Source organism: Lutjanus erythropterus, chromosome 8 (assembly GCF_056507025.1).
Source record: "Lutjanus erythropterus isolate fLutEry1 chromosome 8, fLutEry1.hap2, whole genome shotgun sequence".
NCBI lineage: Eukaryota > Metazoa > Chordata > Actinopteri > Lutjaniformes > Lutjanidae > Lutjanus > Lutjanus erythropterus.
The window spans coordinates 41,306,890-41,329,066 of NC_139324.1; the positions used below are offsets into that span (position 1 = coordinate 41,306,890).

A 22,177-nucleotide genomic window follows, 5' to 3' on the forward strand; every position below is an offset into this window, starting at 1 on the left:
TTTAAAGAGGAATTTGAAAATGTAAATGACATAAAACCAATGATCTGTTGATCTTTACAAATCAAGACTAACAAGACTAACAATGGCATAGACAGCAGTTCTAAATGAAAAAGAAAAGTTTAAATCAAATCGTGACTGGTTCTCTTTACACCTCGCGTTCATTAGTCTGACGCCGATCCCTGCTGTTACTTGTTTGTGTGAAGTAATCAAGTTACTCAAACTATGTTATTAATATGCAAACTATGCAATAGCTTACACATGTTCACAAATTCAATTTAAAATTGTGGTCGTTCCAGCGTTCCTCTTCAGTGCACATGCTTCTTTCTTCTCTCTTATTTCCAAAGTGGCGTTGATCATTTCTTCACAGAGGTCGGTTCTGACTGATTGGTGGTGCCGTCCGTGGTTTCGGGGTAAGTTATGCTGAAGTGTAGAAGAGTATGGTAAAGGTGAACACACATCGACAGGGAAACAGATTTCAACACAACATCTGTTGACTTTGCCACTGTGGCTTGATTTGTTCATATTGTTAAGTTAGTGTTCTTGATCATTTTGATCTATAGATAATCATTAGCAAGGTTAGCTAGCCACTCTTTTTTTACACATGGTCGCTTGGAAGAGCTGCTCAAAATGAAAATGACCGTTGTACGCTGTATTGTTAAAGCGAGCACACACACACACACACACAGGTGTGTGCGCTAAACAGACACACACACACACACACACAGACAGGAGGAGAAAGATCTTCCCCACATCATCACACAAGGTGTCGATCTTTTTAACTTCTCTGTAGCAGAGGATGCGACGGCCCGTTTATCCAGGAACATGTTAAAACCTTTGTGTTATAAATCCATGAGGTTATCAGCTCTGTGTGTGTGATAATAATCCTGGTGACCGGTGTGTTGCTTTGTTACTGCATGCCTCTTTTTATTCCACGATGCAAGCTCATCGTAAGGACACACTGGGTTGGCTTCAGGGCGGGGCCGCTTGGTCGGTGTAAAAACACAAAGCTGACTGAAAGGCAAACCCTCATTGCAACGATTTTGCGAGATTTTTGTGTAAAAAGCCTTCGGTGGAGCTGACCATAAACCTTTACTGCAGATTTTACACTGGAAGCCAAGTGACTGACGGTCTGTAAAGTAAATGTACATCACACCACATTGTTCAAGTGGAGAATATATATGGATTCCTATTTGTGGCTAAGTAGAACTTCTGTGATCTAATCTGACAGAGGGATAGATAGAACTTCAAGATGCTTTTCATTAAGGGCGGAGTTGATGTGCAGCAATCAAAGCGAGAGGATGAATGCAATGGAAAAGGAGCTGCAGTTACATGAGCAAAGCTTTTGAAGGACTTTCAACCCCATGATATGGTTCACAACATGTTTCTTAGTTTGTTGAGCTCATCTCTCGTTTGTTTTGTCGATCGTAATTTATTTTTGAGGAGCTGCCTGCAGTAAATTGTGGATGTCTGAGATTTTTTTTTTTTTTGGCTGCAGTTTTAGCGCTCAGTTTCCAAATGGCATGGCCGTATTATGATGGGATGCGAAACACCACTCCAAATCCCCATTGTTCTGCCCTCTCTGTGTTTCCGCGGCAACAGTCTCCTACCATCTGGAAGGCCCTCATCCCTCAGTTCCTCTCACTTTTCTCTAATGGGTTTCTCCACTGTCCTTCTTCCATCTCATTTTCTTTTTCTGTCAGTGCTGTTTCTCTTTTTATTCTCTTCTTTTTTCTTTACTTTTTTTGTTCGTTTTCTCATACTGTTCACTGTAACTACTTACCATATTACCATCCTCTCTCGATTGTTCTTCAATATTCTTCTTTTTTATCCTCCTGTGGTCATTACCGTCTCATTCCCTGCTGTCTTTGTCTTTTTTTCTTTTTAACACTTCAGCTGTGTTCTTTGATTTAAGAACTACCCTGTATAATGCGCCCTCACACACTCACAGTTACACACACTCACACCCTGATACACACATGGCATATTTCCAAATGTGTATAAACACACACACACGCTTACACACACAGGGGAATGTAATCATGTTAGTTTCCTGGACTGGTCAGTTTGTAATTCATGATATCCAGGCGGATTAATCATATTTGACAGAACTTTATTGACAAAGACAGATAGGAGCCCCTGAAAGGTGTTTAGTTTCATTTGAACGTGAACTGTATGAGCAAGCATCCGGGAGTGTGTGTGTGTGTGTGTGTGTGTGTGTGTGTGTGTGTGTGTGTGTGTGTGTGTGTGTGTGTGTGTGTGTGTGTGCGCGTGCATGTTCCTCTAAAGTAGGGCCCATTATTCTCAGCAGATGCTGACCTTCAGCATGCCAGTTCTCTGGAGGGCAGCACTTGTTTCTCTCCCTTTTTTCTCCTCTTCTTTCTCCATCCTTCTCCTCTTCCATTACTTTTCTTTGTTGTCCCTCCCTTCTCATTTTCTGCTCCCTTCTTCCTTCTCCTCCTTTCATGTTTTTCGTCTCAGGCTCACTCACAAGACATCCATCTGGGAGGTTCAGTCTCTCTTACTTGTAGTCCTATGTGTCATTCCTTTTTTATTCAGCTTTCAGATGTAAAACTCTGTTCTTCATTTTCCTCCATCTTATTGTCTTCCTGCTTAACTTTTTCCCCATTGTCTTCATTTTTACTAGACTGTCAGAACTCTATAAGAATCTTTTTTTACTCCTTCTGAGCTTAATGGCTCCCTGGTTCAAGCTAATTTTTTCTTGTTATTTAAAGACAACCCCAGCTTCTCCCTTTCTCTATTTCTCATCCTTGTGCTGCGTCTGAAATCACCCCTTTGGTATCTCATTTATTACTCCCCAAATAATGTAAAATCTGTAGTTTACTCAATGCACATTGAGATTTCAGACACTAATCATCATCACTTTGCATCAACACTAACAGCTGTACAGTCACACAGCAGTCATTTTCATATCTATAAATGCAGGGCATTGCATTGTGGGATTGTTGGCAGAAGGTAGCATTCATCCAAATATTTTCTCACTGTGGGATTTCGAGGGCACGTGGAGCCATTATCACACTCAGCACTGAGTCCCTAAATAGTGCAAGCCCAGTTCCAAAAAAGCTGGGATTTTGCGTAAAACATAAATAAAAACAGTGATTTCCAAAAAAGTTGGAGATGGAACAGGGACGTCCCCAAAAAGATAATTCTTCTCAGTTTCATGCCTGTGTCATGTTTCAAAAAAGTTGTGACAGGGGCGACAAAAGAACGTTTTTCAACACGAAACTGCAGGAATTTAGGGATGTCACCATCTACAATCCATAATGTTATTAAAAAATTCAGAGAATCAGGAGAAATCTCTGGCTGAAAACCAACATTGAATGTCTGTGAACTTTGACCCCCACAGTCAGTACTGTATTAAAAAACCACTGAATTGTACAAAGGATACTACTCAGTCAGTAAACACAGTTTGTCACTGCATCTACAAATGCAAGTTAAGACATCCAGAAACACTGCAGACTTCTGACCTGAGCTCATCTGAGATGGACTGACGCAAAGTCAGAATCATGGACGTTGTGTCCTCCAGGCTAAAGAGGAAAAGGACTGTTCAGATTGTTACCAACGCTACCTTCAGAATCCAGCATCTGTGATGGTATGGAAGTGTGCTAGTCCCCATGGCATCATGGGTAACTGTCACATCTGTGAAGGCCTCATCAGTGGAGCAACATATGCTGCCATCCAGACAGTGTCTTTTTTTAGGGACATCCCTGCCCCGGTCCCAACTTCTTTGGAACGTGTCTACTGACAAAAAACAATAAAGTTTGTTTGAACATTTAATCTCAAGTCTGTATACTGTGTTTAGTTGAATATGGGTCAGAAAGGATTTGCAAATCAATCATCAATTATTTATGTTTTACACAACGTCAGACCTTTGTTTGAATAAGGGTGATAAATGTAGTGCACTATATAATAAATAGGGAGTGATTTCAGACACGGCTCTTGCCTTCCTGCCTCCTTCCTCCTCTTCCTACTCTTCCTCCTTCCCTTCCTGCCTCAGTCCTCTGCAGTCACATCTCTGTCTCCTGTTTATGCTAACTTCCTACCCTCTTTACATTCATCTGCCCTCTCTCTGTCCTTTGCTCTTTGGTTGTCTCTAGGAATACAGATGAAGATTTTGTTCTTTAGTGGTCTGCTCTTTGCCTTGAAACTCCTCGATGGCCGGGTGTTTTAACACAAATTTGCCCCCACTACGAAGCCCTCAGTAATTACATCTTTTGCACGTATCCAAAACAGAAAATTAAAGATTCCATCTTCATCTTTGTTAAAGTTTAATGATCCACAATGAAATACCGTTGATCTTTTTGCAGTCTCTTAACCCTCAATTCAACCTGTCTCACCAACAATATTTGACTCAGATATGCTTGGTATTCAGGTTTGTTTCTTATGTAGCAGCCTTCCTGTTGACCCAGGTCACCACTGCAGCTCATTCAAAGTGAGCTGTAACAAGTGAGTTTCCTCTCATCATTCTGTCCCCAGCTATTAACATTTCACTGATACATAATTTGAATACAAATATTTTTGTTTTCATACTGTAATAAGAGGTGAGATAAAAATACAATACTTAATTCAAAGTGAGGTCCCATCAATTTGAACGACGTCAGGCTCCATACTGCAGAAAGCTCTCCACTGACGGTGTGTTTATGTTGTTTTCAGGTTATTTGTGAGGGCAGTGTTGAACGTGTAACAACAGAGACGGTTCAGATAGATTTTCTGTATCTGTGTCACATGTTTCACTACTGCCCCGCCCGTTCAGGAGACAAGTGGCAGAACAAGTGTCAACATAAAGTGCAAACATTAAATATGTACTGTATATAGTGCTGTTCCACTTTCATCCATCCCAACAGCATTCATAACCCTTCAGACCAGGCCCACACAGGAAACAGGAAGTATTTACCACTGCACTACATTTGTGTGACTTGTAATGCATCACCTTTTGTTATAGAGCATCTTTGGAGTGCCGTCCTCCAGACCAGGACTTATATAGCACCTTTCATACATGACATGCAACTCAAAGTGCTTCATGGTGTGGAATAAAAACAAAAGCACAAGATTTTAATAGCATGTATTTTCGACTTTCTAGAAATGTAGCGTGTTACCTAAGTGCTTGCCTGAATAAGTAGGGCTTCAGTTGAATGTTATAGGGTGTTCTGCAGTCTTGGAACTTAGTAGCTAAAAGGGTTTTCTCCTCTTATTTTATGGGCATTAGAAGATTTAAGCGCTCTTGTTGGTTGATAAGGAGTTAAAAAGTCTGAAATGTATAAAGGTGCTGAATCATTAAGAGCTTTGTATGTGAGTGAAAGAAGATTTAAGTCAGTCCTAAAAGAAATGAGGAGCCAGTGGAGGGTAGCTAAAAACAGGACTAATGTTCTCTCTTTTCCTTGTCCTTGTTAAAAGTCTGGTGGCAGAGTTGTGAACAGGCTGAAGATTCCCAATCAGCCTCAATTTCTGAGCATCCTGCTTTGCTCAGAAAGGCCTTACTTTGGTAACACGTCTCAGGTGGAGGAATGTTGTCTCGGTCACTCTGCTAATGTGGGCCAAGATGACACAGTGATTAGGTTTGGTGAGCCAGGTTCTGTTAAAAAACCGCCTCTCTCTTGCATTTTGGTCCTAGCAGAGGTATTTCATTAGAGGTGTCCATGAAAATAAAACATCAAATTAGCTTTGCTCCCACTGCAGTTGCAGGGTCACCAGTGGTGCAATCCTCCACCAACTGGTTGTTAACTTTGCCAAATGGTATTTGAGGGTTTGAATGTTGTGTCTGTGTATTTGGTATGCCCCTAATCCTGGCTGATAATACCCTCCCTTAGCCTTTGACCCCATCTTCTAAGTGTTTGGTGGGAGCTGATGGAGTATCATGTGACCACGAGGGGTCAGGAGTCGAGGGAGGTTTAGGGGTCTCTAACACACGCACACACACAAGCAACAACACAAACCCTATTGACAGCTGAACCAACAGAATACCATCCCTGACACACACACACACACACACACACTCACACAGTATGTAACCACTTAACCGTAAGCAGGAAAACAGCTTAGTGGCTTCATCGGGCTTCTCCTAATAAAACAGAAGAAACTCTCTCTGCTGCTTCAGGCGTTGCTCTTAATGACTCAGGTCTGTTCTGCAAAAGAGTTTGTTTTTTCACTTTATTCACAGTTAATACAGTTCCAGATGCCGTGTACTGTACCTGCGCTCAGGCAGCAGCTTTGTGTGGCTTAACTTAATCAAACAAAGACAACTGCCACTCACGCTGAAAGCCTCCATTCTCTGCTTGATGACCAAAAATCTTGGTTAACCAGCTGCCAGATGCCTCTGAAAACCAGCGATTCATGAATATATTTTTTGCACATGCACCCTTAACGTGCGATGTATACAATAGCAGTGGCACAGATTATGTCCTCATGTTGGCACTTGTGTTTCTGTGTGGACACGTTGAAGTAAACATAGTCGTGACAAACAATACGTGGCAGACACTTCTTAATTACATCTCAGGTTCTCCCAAAGGATCACGTGATATAATTGGATTTTGAAGCAGTATAAATACGCATATTTATAAGCAACACCTGATTTCCTTGAAACTCGTTTAATGTTCCAAAGCTCATAATGATGCCACATATGTGACGGTGAAATATTTATTGACTGTCCTTGTGTAATATGTATTACTGTTACACAAGGACATTGTGTATTCTTACCACTCCATTTATTTTCATCCAACATATACAAATGTGTTTATAATGAAGATAGCTGGACTATTGGCAGTTCCATTAGACATGGGTCAGGTCTTCTGTTTAGTCCGTGATCAACATTGTGTTAATATTTTCTGAGTACCAGGGCAGAGGTTCTCAATTTGTTTCACAACCAAGGACCCCTCACAAGACAGAAAACATATCAGGGACCCTGTCATGTACTTCTACTGAGTTATATGAAACAGCAGCCAAAGAAAAATATATTAGTGAGATATTAGACGTGTATTACAAACATTTGAACCATGTCAACACAGAATACCCACAACATGCAAACACACACATCAAGACAGTGTGTTTCATTCTTAGTGCATACATAACATTTAATTAATTTAAATAAAATGCACTAAAAATATATATATTTATATTATTATTTTACAAGTGTAAAATATTTTTTAAAAAAGAGGAATAATAGGCCACAAGTTCATAACTCAGCGTAAAACAAAGTTAGCTGGCTAGCTATCCTGAGAAGCTAAGAGAACAATAGTGCAAATAGCAACAATATGATTTAAAAAACAAAAACAAAGAAATGGTCAATTTGAGAATTCATCAACAATCAGGTAAAAGTCATTTAAAAATCTGCAGGAAAGTCTAGTTGCAGTTGTAGTTGTGCAATTAGTAAAAAGTCAATCTTTGTAAAATTGAAGATCACAAAAAAATTAAAAAATAATTTCTGCTTGAAGTTGAAATTAGCCATGAGGTCTCATGTGGGTTTAGTTTTGTGTTTAAGGCAAAAATCAGGTTAATGAACAACTTTTCAGGTTGCAGTTTTGATAGAAAGCGATGAGACGACCTAAAGGGAGCCAGACATACAGGCGCACAGCAGTGTGACACAAGATGTAAGGCACCGCCCCCCGGGCTTAATACCAATTTTTTTAGGGAGTCCCACTGCCACCAGTGTAACAGAACATTGGGTTCACGTTAGTACAGTGACCAGCAGCAACAGCTTCTCGTTATTTTCTCTCCACCGTACTCTGAGGGGACACATTACCTCAAAGTCAGAAGGCTTTTAAATCATGATGGTGGATCCCTCAGTGGTCAGTGACTGAACCCAGCCATAAGTACCACATCGTTTTAATGACGATTTTCTTTCATAGGTCAGTTTCACAGGTATCTTGCCCCACTGATTTACAGTATACTGATGTACTAAACTCGATTTCATTTACAAAGCAGCTCAAATCCAATAATACATGTACTTTTTAAAGACCCCAAGATATGACGCAGCTTTCATTTTCATGCCAGTACAGTCCTCCCTCAAATATACTTTCCTCTCTTTTCCTGCCCGTGCTTAGACAGAAGATAAAATATTTATCCGCCCTTCATTATTTCTCACTTAAGCTTATATTGCCTCATTGTTTGGGCTGTGATGCCTCTGTGATTAAAGCTTCATAATGAAGTATCACATTAAGAAGATGGAACTCAGCGAAACTTAGTTGAACTCCAGGGACATTATACCGCAGCGGCTCCATTTTCACTGCGGCTCGGCAAATGACATTACGACAGCAGTTGTGGAACAATTTGAGCTATTAATCTGTTTTATTACCAGACTGTCAAAATATCGTGACTCTCATTGACAAAGAATCTGACGCTGTTGAATGCAATTTGAATATATGAAGCACTCTCCCAGCCTCAAACCTAAAATCACTTTTAAATGGATATCAACACAAGGTGAGCTCCATAAAGACTCATAAAGAAATAACTGAATTAAAGCCAAGGTAGTTTATCTTCTACTCCTTCCGTCGCTCCTCCGTCACTCACTTTGAATATCACTCTTTACTCCCCCCTCTGTCTCTCTGTCTCACCTTCCATAACACCCCCCCCCCCCCCCCCGCCCCCCATCATCCTCAACTTTTTCCCTCCCTTTTCATTTTGTGGTGGCTTTGTTTGTGTTTGTATTTATTGAGACGATCCATCTGCCACGCGTCTGTCATTGGCTCTCAGGGGTTTTTTAATGTGTTGTGTGACAATGGTACACTCTCAGAAATAAGGGTTCTTTAAGGGTTCCTCCAGTAGGCCCGAGTTTCTACCCAGTCAAAGGTTCTTTGAAATGTAAAAGGATTCTTAGTAAAAACCCACTGAGTGAGTTCTAGATGAAACCCTTGTTCTTGGTAGCACCCTTAGAAGGCGGAAGGAGTTTGGATAGAACCCCCTAGAGAGGGTTCTGGGTTGAACCACCGCACCATCAAAGGGTTCTGCTTTAAAACCTCTCATAAGGCCTTTTCTACCGAAGTAGCTCTGGTTCTTGAACCAGTTCTATTCAAGTTTTTTGGTGCTATCTAATGAACCAGCATTTCCACTGGTTTTGAGTGGAACCACGCACCTACACCCTCTCAGTGCAAAACAACCTGTAGAACGTGACACGCCGACTTTGGTTCCCAAAGAAAACATTCTATTTCAGGTTCTGAACCAATTTACTTTAATGTGGAAATGCTCCAAACGGTTCAATGTTCTTCAGTTGGAATGGGGCAGGTTCCATGTTGGTGGAAAAGGCCTAATGGGAGGTTTCAGGTGAAACCTTTCATAGATGGTTCTAGATATAACCCCATACTTAGAGTTGCAACCTTTATAAACAGTCCTACCAGGAAACAGAATGGGTTCTCCTGTTGGGACAAGTCAAAGAACACATTGTGGTTCCAGTTAGCAGCTTTATTTTTAGAGTGTACCTCTTGTCTCCCTTTCTTAAATGTATTTGCATCTGTCTGAGACGAGCTGGGATGATCGATGGCTGTGAATGTGTGTGAGTCTGTGTGTGTGTGTGTGTTTCCACCAGTATAACAGCTGTATCCAGCCCTTTTAGAAAGACTAAGTGAAAGTGTGTGTGTGTGTGTTTATGAGAGAGAGGGGCAGGTGCAGAGGACATATAACAACTCCTTGTTTCCTCCAAAATCCATCAGAAATCTCTTAAATACCAGGGAATTAGAAAGGCTCACATTACTCTCAATTACTGTCAGACATGGAGAGAAATCTTTCCAATTATCCTTTCAGATATCTAACCTACACTCTGAGTGCACTATCTACATAACAAACAATATTAAAGAAGTCATCCTTAAACAGGTATTACATCGCTGGATTTCACTTCAAACTGAGCCCTCAATAGCTTCTCTGTTCTGCTTGGAACGTTTTCAATTCTTTCATTTTGCTTTGATTACTCTCTCAATTATGTTAAACTAGTTGTTGCATGTGCCAGGAAGCTGTTCTCATTCATTACATCTGTTTCTATCTTTCTCTCTGTCTCACACACACACTCATGCACTCACACACACGCGCGCACACACGCACACACACACACACACACACACACACACACACAGACCACCAGCCTCCTCATTTGGTCTTAACTCCTCTCCAGCTGTGTGCCAATTTGCCTCCTCCAGAGTACGTGGGGTTTGGGAGGGGGTGATTAGGAACTAGCACTGCATTTAAGCAAAGGTTTGCTGTGTGTGTGTGTGTGTGTGTGTGTGTGTGTGTGTGTGTGTGTGTGTGTGTGTGTGTATGTGCCAGTAATGGGTTCCATCCTCATTACCCCATAATCCCCAGCTGCTGTGCAGTGCTGACTGGGTTTCCTGGAGGGAGAATTCCAAACTTGCCACCGGATTTACAGTGAATTCCCTGAAGATTCCCACTGGATTTCCACTCTCTGTTCCCAATACAGCAACTCACAGAAGATTCTAAGGCTGAAGATAACAATCATTTTCATTTTCAATAAATCTGTTAAGTTTTTTTTTTTTATTACTAATCCACTAATCCTTTTGTCTGAAAAATGCCCATCACATTCCCTGAGCCAAGGTCAGTGATGTTTGTTTTGTCTGGCCAAAAGATATCCTGTTAAAATGATATCATATAAATGCAAATAGCAAATTCAACATCATTTTCTTTTGTCCACTTAATTGTTTCTCCATTTTTACACTCTGTGGATTCTACTTTTGCTCTCTTTTTTGCTTTAAAATATTATCGGCTTTGTCCTGCACCCGTTAAACCCCAACACTCCTAGAGATCCAATAAATTGACGATATTGACGACATGTTTTCTCACGTGGTTTCCAGTTGATCACTGTCACACTGCCAACAGACGGTGGTTCAGAGATTAAATAAAAATCTAAGCAGGGACCAAACAAAAAGCTCAAATTCTTCGCCCAGAGTCATTCTAGCCAGTGCAGTAGTTTATACCTGAAACCACTGGAAGACTACAGAGCTGAAATCAAAGCTTAATGGTGAGAATCTAAATAAATGAGAGTTAGTGGTGAGTAGGCCTGGGCACTATGGCTGAAAAACACTGATAGTGAAGTTTCATTGGTGAATATCACTATTTATTGATCAGGTAGTTCATGACTGATGACATGTTATGTACTCCAAAGAGTGGAGGGAGTGAAGGTGATAAAAAAAGGTTGTTTCACTGGCGCTGTGGAATATTTAGCGATATTATGACAATAACATAGGGAGGACTGTTGGTGCTTTCACAAGATATTAACATAAAATCTCAATATGGCCAAGCACAATATCCAAATCACAATTTTTTAAATAAGGAAATGTGTGAGAAAACAGCAGTATAATGAGGTACTGTAGTGCTGCAGAGATGACCTGACCTAAAAAATCTTGTTCTCCAGATGGAAGAAAACATGTTTGTTTGGTATAGACCCCAGTAAATATCACATTTTTATGAGTTTAATTTTTTTTTATCAGTGAACATCCACTAATCGTATCGCATGTTGCAATTGCAATTTCAGTCAAAATAATCACGTTTTTTTTTATATCAAATTCTGCAGCCTTAATATTAAGACGGTGACATTTTTGATACATAATAACTAGTAATGTGGATATATTGTTTAAGTGAGTAAAGGAATATTCTAGAACAGTTATAACAGACTTAGACTTATACCATATCACAATATAATATCCAAAATCTAAGATGATGTCTGCTCTTATATCATGTTACGATATAATGTTGATATTATTGCCCAGCCCTGGTAGTGAGGAATCAAGTTTCTTATCTTTTGAGGTGTCTGACTGAGAGACTTGTCTTAACTAGACATCTTTTGAGACATTTAACCAAAGACCCATTAAAAAAAAACCTACTGACTTGAAAAGGGAAGAGTTGCTAATATGCGAACTCATTCTGGGCTTTAGGACTCATTCCTGCAGGACTCTACAGATAAGTTAAGTTTGTTTGCAGAAGCTAATGACTTAATTACCTGTAAGATGTCTTTATTGTATCTTCTTCACCTATTTTCTTGTCCTTGTTTTTTTTTTTACATCTCTCCCTCTTCCATCTTATCTCTCTCTCTCCCGTCTCTATCCTGCCTTCTTCACCTCCCCATCACCTCTCCACTGCTCTTATCTCTGCCTCGGTGACGTTATCGGGGCCGGGGGGGCCAAATGCTGAGTGACGGATTGACCGGCTGATATGGGCACAGGTATACAGGCTCCGAGATGGATGGCGAACCATGCAGATTAGCTGACAGGCAGACGTGTAGCCATAAAATGTCTAAAAGGAGAAAGAGACAGAGAGAGAGAGAGACGCATGGACAGACGGGGCAGCTGGTAGACTTGACGTGACGGTCGGCTTTCCAGCAGAAGAGAAGCAGACAAAACGGCTGTGGCTATCAAGAAGGGAGACATTTGAGACATGTAGCCGATACGCTTACCCACAGCGACTTACAATAAGTGTAGCAGAATAAGTTGAAAACCAGCAGACAGATGACAGATAGGTTGACAGATGAGTTGACAGAGAAGCAGAAATGTGACGTGTGTGTGTGTGTGTGTGTGTGTGTGTGTGTGTGTGTGTGTGTGTGTGTGTGTGTGCGCGCCGCTCGTGTGCACTCACATGGCGGGTATGGAGCCAGGAGGGGCAGCAGCAGACATCCCAAACATGATGGGCATGTAGTTAGTTAGACACTTTCCACTGCTGACCACCCAAATTGACACACACAGGCGTCAGCATGGAGCACGGAGACCACCAGCACTCTGTGTGGGTGTGTGGATGTGTATTACTTATGTTGTGGGGACACAAATCTGTTTACACACTCACATTGTGGGGACTTAAGGGGACAAAACGCAAGTTCCCATAAAGAAAATCATTAAATTTTAGGGTAAACACTCAGGTTGGGGTTTGGGTAAAGTTAGGTACGTCTCCAGAACATGAATGTAAGTCAATGTCATGTCCTCTGAAGTGATGGAAACACAACGTGTAAATATTTATGTACAAATCTGTGTTTGGTTCCGTCTGTCCGTCTGTGATTGTGTCCACGTTAAAATTATCTCCAGGCAACAGTCGACAGGTCAGCTCTGTGATTGGCTGGAGGCTGTGGAGCCCCGCCCACTCAACTGTGCATATCAGTGATAAGTGTCATTATGACACTCAGTGAGAGTAACATGATTCTGCTCTGGACACATTTAAACACAAGTGCCTGCTTCACTACACATTATTTTGGAGTATTTTATTCCAAAATGGTGCAGAATTTCCAGCCCGTCCTCACCAGAAAAACATGCGTGTTGAAGTGCAAGCGACTGATACGTTCATTGTTTGGCGACACCCCCTAGTGGACGTAGTAAATATGACAGGCGCAGGAAAGTCACAGGAAAGACCCAGGAGACGAGCGATTGAGTCCTGTGTGAAACAAAATGTAAACGTAAAGGGGTTTTAAACGGTTTTTTGTTGTTTTTTATTTTTTATCTGCAATTTTAAAAACTATACAATCACCCAGGAGACCGGGCTTCAAATCCTGCATAAAGTTTTGTTTTATTTATTTATTTTTTATTAACAGTACAAAAAACATACAATCACCCAGATGACTGGGTTTCGAGTTCCATATGAATGTGAGTTTTCTTTTATTTATTTGTTTTAATTGTTTATTTTTGTTTACATTTAAAAATGTACAATTACTCAGGAGACCAGGATTGAAGTTCTGTGTGAAGGAAAACTAAACATAGGGTTTTCTTTTCTTTTTATTTTTTTTATTTAAAAAAAACATACAATCACCTAGGAGACTGGAGTCAGAGTCCCATGTGAAAGAAAAGAGTTTTGTTTTTTGTTGTTGTTATTTTATTAACAAAAAAAACATACGAACAAGTTATTGAGTTATTTAAAGTTTTGAGTAACTTTAAATGACATTAACATCACTTCTGTTACATGACATATATGGAAACCATGATGTTTTCCTAAACCTAACCAAACTATGACTGTTTATAATGTCACGTGATTTACTCTCACCACTTTGGTCTGGTGAGCCTGTTACTCCCAGTCCTCCTCACTGGTAATAAATGTCATTTTGGGAATAAATGCCTTATTCTTTTGTTTAGCTATGAGGATGTGTTGTGAGATTAGAGGGTGTATATATAAAGAAATTCTCATTTATGTTCAGACACAAACAAACATAAAAAATAGAAGAGATAAAATTACATTTGTAAAACAGAAATGACAGAAGGGAGAAACAGAAAGGGAACTGCGTCAGATGTGTAGATATAGAAAGGATGAGAGACATGCAGACAGATTTGAAGAGACTGAAAGACAGAGAGATAAAATGTAATACCTCATAATGTTAGCTATGTGGACAACACATGTTTGTGTACTTGCTATCCACTGGGCACAAGACATCGATATCTATTAACAGGACTGGACTGGATTACCGCAGCTGTGTGTGTTTGCGTGCATGTTAACTGAGCCCCAGCCTACTTAAAACTGTCACATGTCACTTATATTCTGTTGCTATGTGATCTTTGGCTGGGATGGGCTGTTGGCCGTGTGTCTCTCTCTCCTCTCTCCAATCCAAAACAAAGAATTTTCAGCAGGTTTTCATGAATATTTCAGCCATTTAGTCGACAGATTTACCAGAGAAACTGGCAGCAAGTGCGGCATTTGAATTTACTGACATTTTCTTAATAAAAGACATGAAATCAACGTCACAAACCAAACAAACACAGCAAACCCTGATGTGATGTTCGCAGTGCCAGCAGTTGGTTGATGATGTGTTTTATTTTGAGTGATTTCAGGCAGAGCGAGAGGTTAAAACCGCATCGGTGTAGTGGTGTCATGCAGGCAAATCATGTTTATTTCGCTGATTGCATTTCATGACATTATGTTGTTTCTTTCCATTCGATACAGCCATCAGTCTGTTAAATGAAAGATGTATTTGTAAGAGTTGAGCCAAGGGCAACATGACCATTCTATCAGTGGCTGTGAAACATGCATCTGTTCATGGATGAGAGGTTACAGCTCAGCCGAGGAGGACGCCATTAATGTTAACATCCCACGCTGTTGTGAGCAAGAGCCTCTCGAGTCTCCATGAGTGGATGCTACCTTCCTTCTGCACGATGGTACGGTTGGCAGATGGCAGGGACAAGGTCTGTGGATTATCTTGAGTAACAGGGTCAGGATTCCTGGAAAGAGACAATGCTGTTGAGCTTTTGAAATATATTTTTCTTGCACTTTGAATGCCACAAGCACCAAGTATGATCAAGTTCCCTTATATTTAAGAGAAGGAAGACATCTCTGCTGCAGATATCTCCTCTGCAACTCACACCAAAACAATCAAAGTCAATAAATAGCGCTACAGGTATGAGGAAAAATATATTTTTTTTTATTTTGGGGTGAACTGTCCCTTTAAGTGTAGAAAAGACACCTGTTAAATTTCACAATTATTTGTTTCTAATTGTGCCGTTCTCTTCTCCAGACGAGGTCCATTGGATCCAGCTGAGTACCCCATGCAGCCCTGGTCAGGTCATTACCCCGGACCTCCTCAGACTTCACAGGGGTACCCTCAGTCCCCATCCTACCCCAACCCCAACTCTCAGTCTGGCCCGTCTTACTCCGCCTACCCACCCGGTCAGCCCTACGCACGCGCAGTTGACCCTCGGGGAGTCGACCCTGGGTATTACCCCCACCCAAGGTAATTAGATGCAAGGAAGGAACAATTAAAATCTTCATTGTTTTCAGGGTTCCTACAATGGACAGAAAAGAATGGAAAGTTTTGAATTTCAGCAGTTTCCAGGTTTGGACAAATATTTGTGTTTCCATGTTTTACAAAATACAATTAATCAGCAGAGTGTTTTTCATGGCGTTTGAAGCAGGCAGACAGCGCTAGTAAAATGTTAAAATGTACCACCGTGTCAGAGCACAGGCCAGAGTGAGCTTGATGCTGCCGACAGCAGGGAAAGAAGTATGGCGCACAACTGAACGTACACGCCTACACAACTGTCTCAACGCTGTACTTCTCAGCCCGAAGTGCCCCACAACTAAACTAAATCCAGACACCCACGACCAAATTAGTTTGCAAATTAGTTTGAAAGAAAGTGAGGCGATATCTTTGGATTGCATATATACGCTATACAGCGGCACAAATTTTAACAAATATCAAGCTTGTCTGGACATTTATTAGTTATGCAGTGGTGTAGTTATCAGAAAAGTCAACAGGCTGTCTTTTCTGCATAAGGAAACTTGTCTGGATCCAGACCTTTGAATCTGCTCACTCTGCTGAGTGGAAATGTCTGTAATGAGCAATAAGGAATGGACGAACCTTAATGGCTGCCATCTTTGTCATTTCTGTGGACATGGACTAAACAAGACTGCACAGAACGATGCTGTGAAAATTAGATTTTCAGTCCTTATATATAAAAGAGACTAAAGAAAAATGGGGGAACAATAGGATCATATTATTTATTCACTATGCTGAGGGAAAACAGGCAGTAAAAGTTTAGTCTGCATCCTCTTTGGGCAGAAATGTTTGAAATATAAATATCAAATTAAAAAAAAATAAATAAAAGCCTTGTTGGCTCAGGATTCCAAAAAATGCCAAATAATCTACTGAGAAGTGTGGAAATTTGAGTCTGGCAATAAAACGAGAGGAAAACACGGGTCCTCACCCGTCCTTCATTTTGTGATAATGGTTGACTTCTTGATTTCTGCTCCTAGCTCCCAGCAGAGGGGCCCCCTGCGGCAGGACGTGCCCCCCTCTCCCACCCCTCCACTGCGTGGAATACGGTACGATACTATGACGCGTGGAACTGGGGGTGGAGCTTACAGGTAGGGGCGATTTGTGGACGAAGATTATCCCAGGTAAATTTTGAGATCCAAAACCTCCGTTTTTTTTTTTTTTTTTTGCATTTATTTAAGAGAGAAACACAATTTTTTTCACACAAAATGTGTTTTTTACATGCAAGTGACACCACAAACATTCACTGTGAGATCATGTTTGTTTACAGGCACATGGTGGATCCCAGTCCAGACCAATATGGCTATACTGGGGAGGGAGGAAGACAGCAACAGCAACACCAAACCAACCCGAGACAGAAGAATGCCATGACTGCAGCTGTGTAGACCAATCAGGTCCAGACATGAAACTGAGCAGAATACTAACTGCTCGTGTTGTGCAGCTCTTCTGCTTCTGGTACTCCAGTGAGATAGATTTGAAATGGTGTGATGTGAATCACCATCATTATCAGACATTGTCTACGCTGTTTGAAGTATATGGTAATACACAGACAAGCAAGGTAAAGGAGGTTAATTATAGAGTGGCCTGTGTGATGCATAATGTCTTGTTGTTTGAAGTCATTTAAATTGCTTTGAGTCTTCCCGGAGCATAAAATTAGTAGGGTTTTTACTTTTCACTATAGTCTGATTAAGTCGTCTCTTTCAAGAATCAGTCCGAGCCACAAAGGTAATTGGATCCATTTAAATTGAGGTAATAAAGGCATACATTCAGCTCGACGCACCCTCATGTTGCACCTGGAGGTTTCACCACAGTGAAGAAAAATAAGATACTCTGTGTAACGTGCAGTGACAGAAACAAATAACACATTTTAGTGTCAGTATTTTAGTGCGATGAAGCCAGACTTCTTCTTGAGACTGAAGTTGTTTACAAAAAAAGTGACTGGAAGGGTTTGAGGCTCCTCTTGGGGACGAGTTGAGATGTAGACGATCATGACAAAAGTCTAAATGTTGCTGCTTTCCAAGCAAAAACATTGTTTCTCCAATTTCAACAGAGTGGGCTTTTATCCATCAGTGCCAGATTAACAATAAATGTTTTCGACGACATAAAATTAGTGTGACAGTTACTGTATGTTATTAAATGAAGTGCATTTTGATTCCTACACTGTAAAAACAACAACAGTGACAAAACTCAGTTTCATGGCACCTCACTTCAACTGATTGTTTTAGTTTTGAGCCCAACTAGGGATTTAGTTATTCATAACACCCATTAACCAGAAACTAACCAGTTAAAGATGTAAAATGACATCAAATAAACTCTGGTCCTGAATCACTGTCCTTTTGGAGGAACTTTTTCAGTTTGCTTTGCTTAGTTTATTATATATTTCTTTTATTTTTGCTCGAGATTATTTCACCTACCTAATATATTCTAATAGCACAAGTGCCAGGATCGTGCTGTGCTCTGTGCTCTCCAATGAGCTGATCCTGCAGCTAGAAAAGAGAAGATGTCAAAGTGCACCATTTCCCTCCCGCGCACAGTAATGAGAAGATAGAGGCCATTAAATAAACAGACAAATTTTTCCAAATGTGATCTTCATTGTTGACTAGCAATGAAAGAAGTCATCTGTTATCAAAGACATTAACTAGGGGTCTTACTCTTTCTCCGTTTTGTCTTCTCCCTCTTTTTCCCTGCCTTTATTTTGCAGGATCTAAAAAAAGCTTTTGAACTGTCGGATTTAAAATGGACAAAGAATTGATTTTGACGATAGCTGCACCAAATCTTATTTGCTGTTAAGCTGCGCACAATGAAAGAAACAAGGTGTACAAATTCACAAATCTAGGGTTCCCTTCTAGACACAAGTGAAGCACACGTATATGCGCAGTTAATAGATTAACGGATAAACATTACCATCCCTCAGCCCAACGCAAACTTCTAAGTTTTGAAAAAGTTTTACCAACTAAAATGTTTTGTTGATATTTTAGATAAATTTGAATCTGAGTTTTAGAAACCCCCAAAGAAAGTTCAACTTAAAACTCAAACATTTAGTGAAGCCAGTTGCCTTGAAATTATGAGTTTTTTTAACTTTTAAATTTGAACAGTGTATTATCTCAATTTGAATACAGGGAAAACGCCACTACACCAGTTTTAATGAGTGAGTTTTGTACTTGTGACTGGTCTGATGATCACATACAGTGTTTCCTCAATGAAACACGGAAACATTTGAATAATTGAAGTGCATTAAACCACAGCAGAGCACTATATGAATCATTTTAACATTGTATAATAAGTTTTTATGATTGTCTTTCATTTTTATCCAATAATATTTCTCTCAGTAGAGACGAGTTTAAAAGTATTTTTTAGTCTAGGACTACGTATCATCTGAGTCTGAAACCACTTCTGGCTGATTCTGTGACCCTGCTCCTCCTTTAATCATCCTGGAATAACAACATGAATGTATTAAAACTTATATTTTCAGTCATCTGCACTTCATCCACAGAGTCAGCCTGTGTTTATTGAATCCTTCCTTTGCGACTTGAGTTTTTGCTCACTTCTTGTTTTTTCAGTCAGACATCAAATTCGCAGATAATCCACCGGTTTAAATAAAAAGCTGACAGCTACATTTTTGAAACTTTTCATCAGAATGCTGATCAACCTACAAACTTTGGGGGAAACTTTGTGAAGAACAAGACGGCCATTTTGTAATAATGCTGACACCTCAATCAAGTTCATATACGCGCCGAAGCAAGATGATTCCAGCACTTCATTTTACAGCTTTTTAGTGCTGCCTTCTCCTCTACTGGTTTTAACTCCCAGTATTTAGACAGTGTTTCAAAGCATATACTCTTTAAAACAATTAAATAATCAGAGAAGAACACACCATACGTAATAAAGGTGTTCAAATTAAAATTATAAAAGCACCTATAGAGAAAGCAAATGTCAGTAGATGCTCTTTGGATCCAGTGACATCATGAGACCATCACCTATTGGTCACCAAGCAAAATTCAAGTTTTACCTGCTTCTTTTTTTGGTCTCCAAAAGTAAAACGCATTGGGAAATGCAGGAAATGAGCAAAACTCCAATAATGGTGGAACAGTTTTTTCATATAAAATATCAAACCACTATAAAATGCTTTCCAAACCGAACCGAACCAGAAAGGGTTCTTCTATTGGGACAAGCTGAAGAACCTTTTATGGTTCAAGTTTGCACTTTTACTTCCAAATCCACCAGGCGCAGCCGCGTTGCGTCACGTCCGCACCACATCTTCACGAAGCTGATCGCGGCCATTCTACACAACGCTTGTGATTCCACCAGCAGCGCCTCCATATGTCCCAGAAGCGGCTCTCCGCTCCACGAGTCTATTTTTGACGGATGCCGTGTCAATTAGTACAGAGCAGATCGAACGGGTGGGAAGTCAGACACAGAAAAGGCAGGGAGAATCTGGTTCATTTTTCAAAATAAAAGACCCCGTGCAGACTCACAATCATGAAGACAGACAGAAAAGAAGCTGTTTAATCACGTAGCCTGCTTACCCATGATAGGAGACAAGGAGCAAGGAAAGACGAGCTAATCAGCAAACTGCGGTGCAGACGTGCCGTGCTCGGTGGAATCAGTCTGTAAGCCCGTGTCCCAGAACAGACAAACCAGACACTGGCTCTAGATGAGGCCTTTTGCCTTTTTTGCAAGTTTAACTTCAACTCCTACACACTCAGAAGGGGAGGGTGAGGTGAGATGGGTGAAACCTGCAACCTCATCACTCGATGCCACTAAATCCCACTAATGCTTTAAACTGCAATAATAAAAAGTAATTCAGGTTGTTGAATGAAGGAAATGAACAAAACTCCAACGACTGTTGAACAGCTTATTTCACATAATATATCAAACCACTACAATATATTTTCTTGTGCTAGTACTTTTACTAATTTTGTTTTGTTTTTTTTTAACACCAGATGTACTGGATCAGAGTTAAGCCTCACAGATGTCCATGCTGTTAATAAACTGGGCAAGAACGGCTTTTCTTTTTTGGGTTTAACTGACCACTCTCTGTTACTTACCAGCCTCTCTTCTCTCCGTGTTGTCTGTGTATGCCATGTACTGTAGTCAGGATGAGATGGCTGTTCATGGCACATCTCTGTGACCTGGCGGCGTGGGCGTCACGGTGTGCTGAAGTGCACACAAGCCCCGTTGAAGCATGAATTGAGCTTCGGAGTGCTCTTCTCACTGCTGCGCCGTAGTGTGTATCCATTTAGCCACTTAACTAAACCATCAATTAAGTGTAACTAAGAGTCTAGCTTAACATTTCTGCGTTTCGCTCCACAAAGCTCAGCAGTATTTATATCAGTGGAGATTAAATGTTAAAAATGACATTTCAGGATTAGGTGAGTTGCATTTCTGTTAATATGAGTGAGGGTGAAATCCCACTAAAGTGAATGTTGAGAGTAAAAACTAGTGGAAAAGAATGTGAAGTCTTAAAACCATCTCATTTACTTGTTTGTTTGTTTGTTTGTTTGACAAATCTGGATCTTGAATGGAAAGAGGAAAGTAAGCGGGCAGATTGGAAGGAAAGGCGAAAGAAAAACAGGGAAAGGAGGGAAGAAAGGAACAGAAAGCAGGAAAAATGAAGCAAAAGGACGTAGAGAGAGAAAGATAAAGTGGGATTAAAGAAGCATGTAATAGACTGAAAGTATGGATGGAGAAAGGTGGAAAGAAATGTTAAGAACAGATGCAGTGCAGGGACTCCAGCGCCTCTGTGGTTCACAGCCGTTTGGATTCAGGGAGTTTTCAAAGAACAACAGAGCAGAAGAAAGAATGAAAGTTCAGAAAAACTTGGGCGGCAGTTGATCTGCAGTAGGAGGAGGGTCACAGGAGTGGGCTTGTACTGACTGAATGTAATGACTTCTGGAATTACTTACAAATATTTGTCTTTTTTCATGATATTATCACTTTTCAGCAACAGTATGAAAACCAAACTTCAAAATAAAACTGTCAAAGTGTTACTGAACGTACGATAATGAAGCACATTTTTAAGAGACTGGCCTGGTGGCCAAATATAGAGAATTAAATAAATAAAGTAAATCACATGACCCTGGTAGATCATTTGGCGAGAGGCCGAATAGTGTGTCTAACATTACCTCAGGTATGACAAAAGTAGGTCAAATGATAACTGGGAAATTGGGATTGAAGTGAAAAATCAGAAAATGTTTTTGCACATTAGCATGTTGTTTTATACAGCCAAAACACTAAAACGAAAAGAATAGTGTTTATTACCTAAAGGCCAGTGTGTTACAGTCTGTGTGTTACAGTATGTTAAAGGAATAGTTCTGATGATTTGGAGTTGGGCTGTGTGAAGCACTAACCCATATTCAGTGTATTACCTACAGCAGATGTCGGTCAGCACGCTTCAGTCAATCAGCAATATCACTTTAAGTGCACACTAGAATATTTTCCACCACTTTACCTCGTCATCATACAGCCTTTGCTGATGGGAAACCAACCAAA

The 22,177-nt window shown here is 40.4% G+C and overlaps 1 protein-coding gene across 1 annotated transcript in view; it reads left to right on the plus strand.

Moving 5' to 3' along the window:
- Positions 1-17,924, plus strand: part of LOC146323346 (partitioning defective 3 homolog B-like) — a 311,888-nt gene extending 293,964 nt beyond the window's left edge. The window contains exons 24-26 of the mRNA XM_084725533.1: positions 15,428-15,643; positions 16,666-16,776; positions 16,956-17,924. Coding sequence (XP_084581659.1) covers positions 15,428-15,643; positions 16,666-16,776; positions 16,956-17,070 — 442 coding nt within the window. The 3' untranslated portion in view covers positions 17,071-17,924. The remainder of the gene's footprint in view (positions 1-15,427; positions 15,644-16,665; positions 16,777-16,955) is intronic.
- Positions 17,925-22,177: the final 4,253 nt, after the last annotated feature.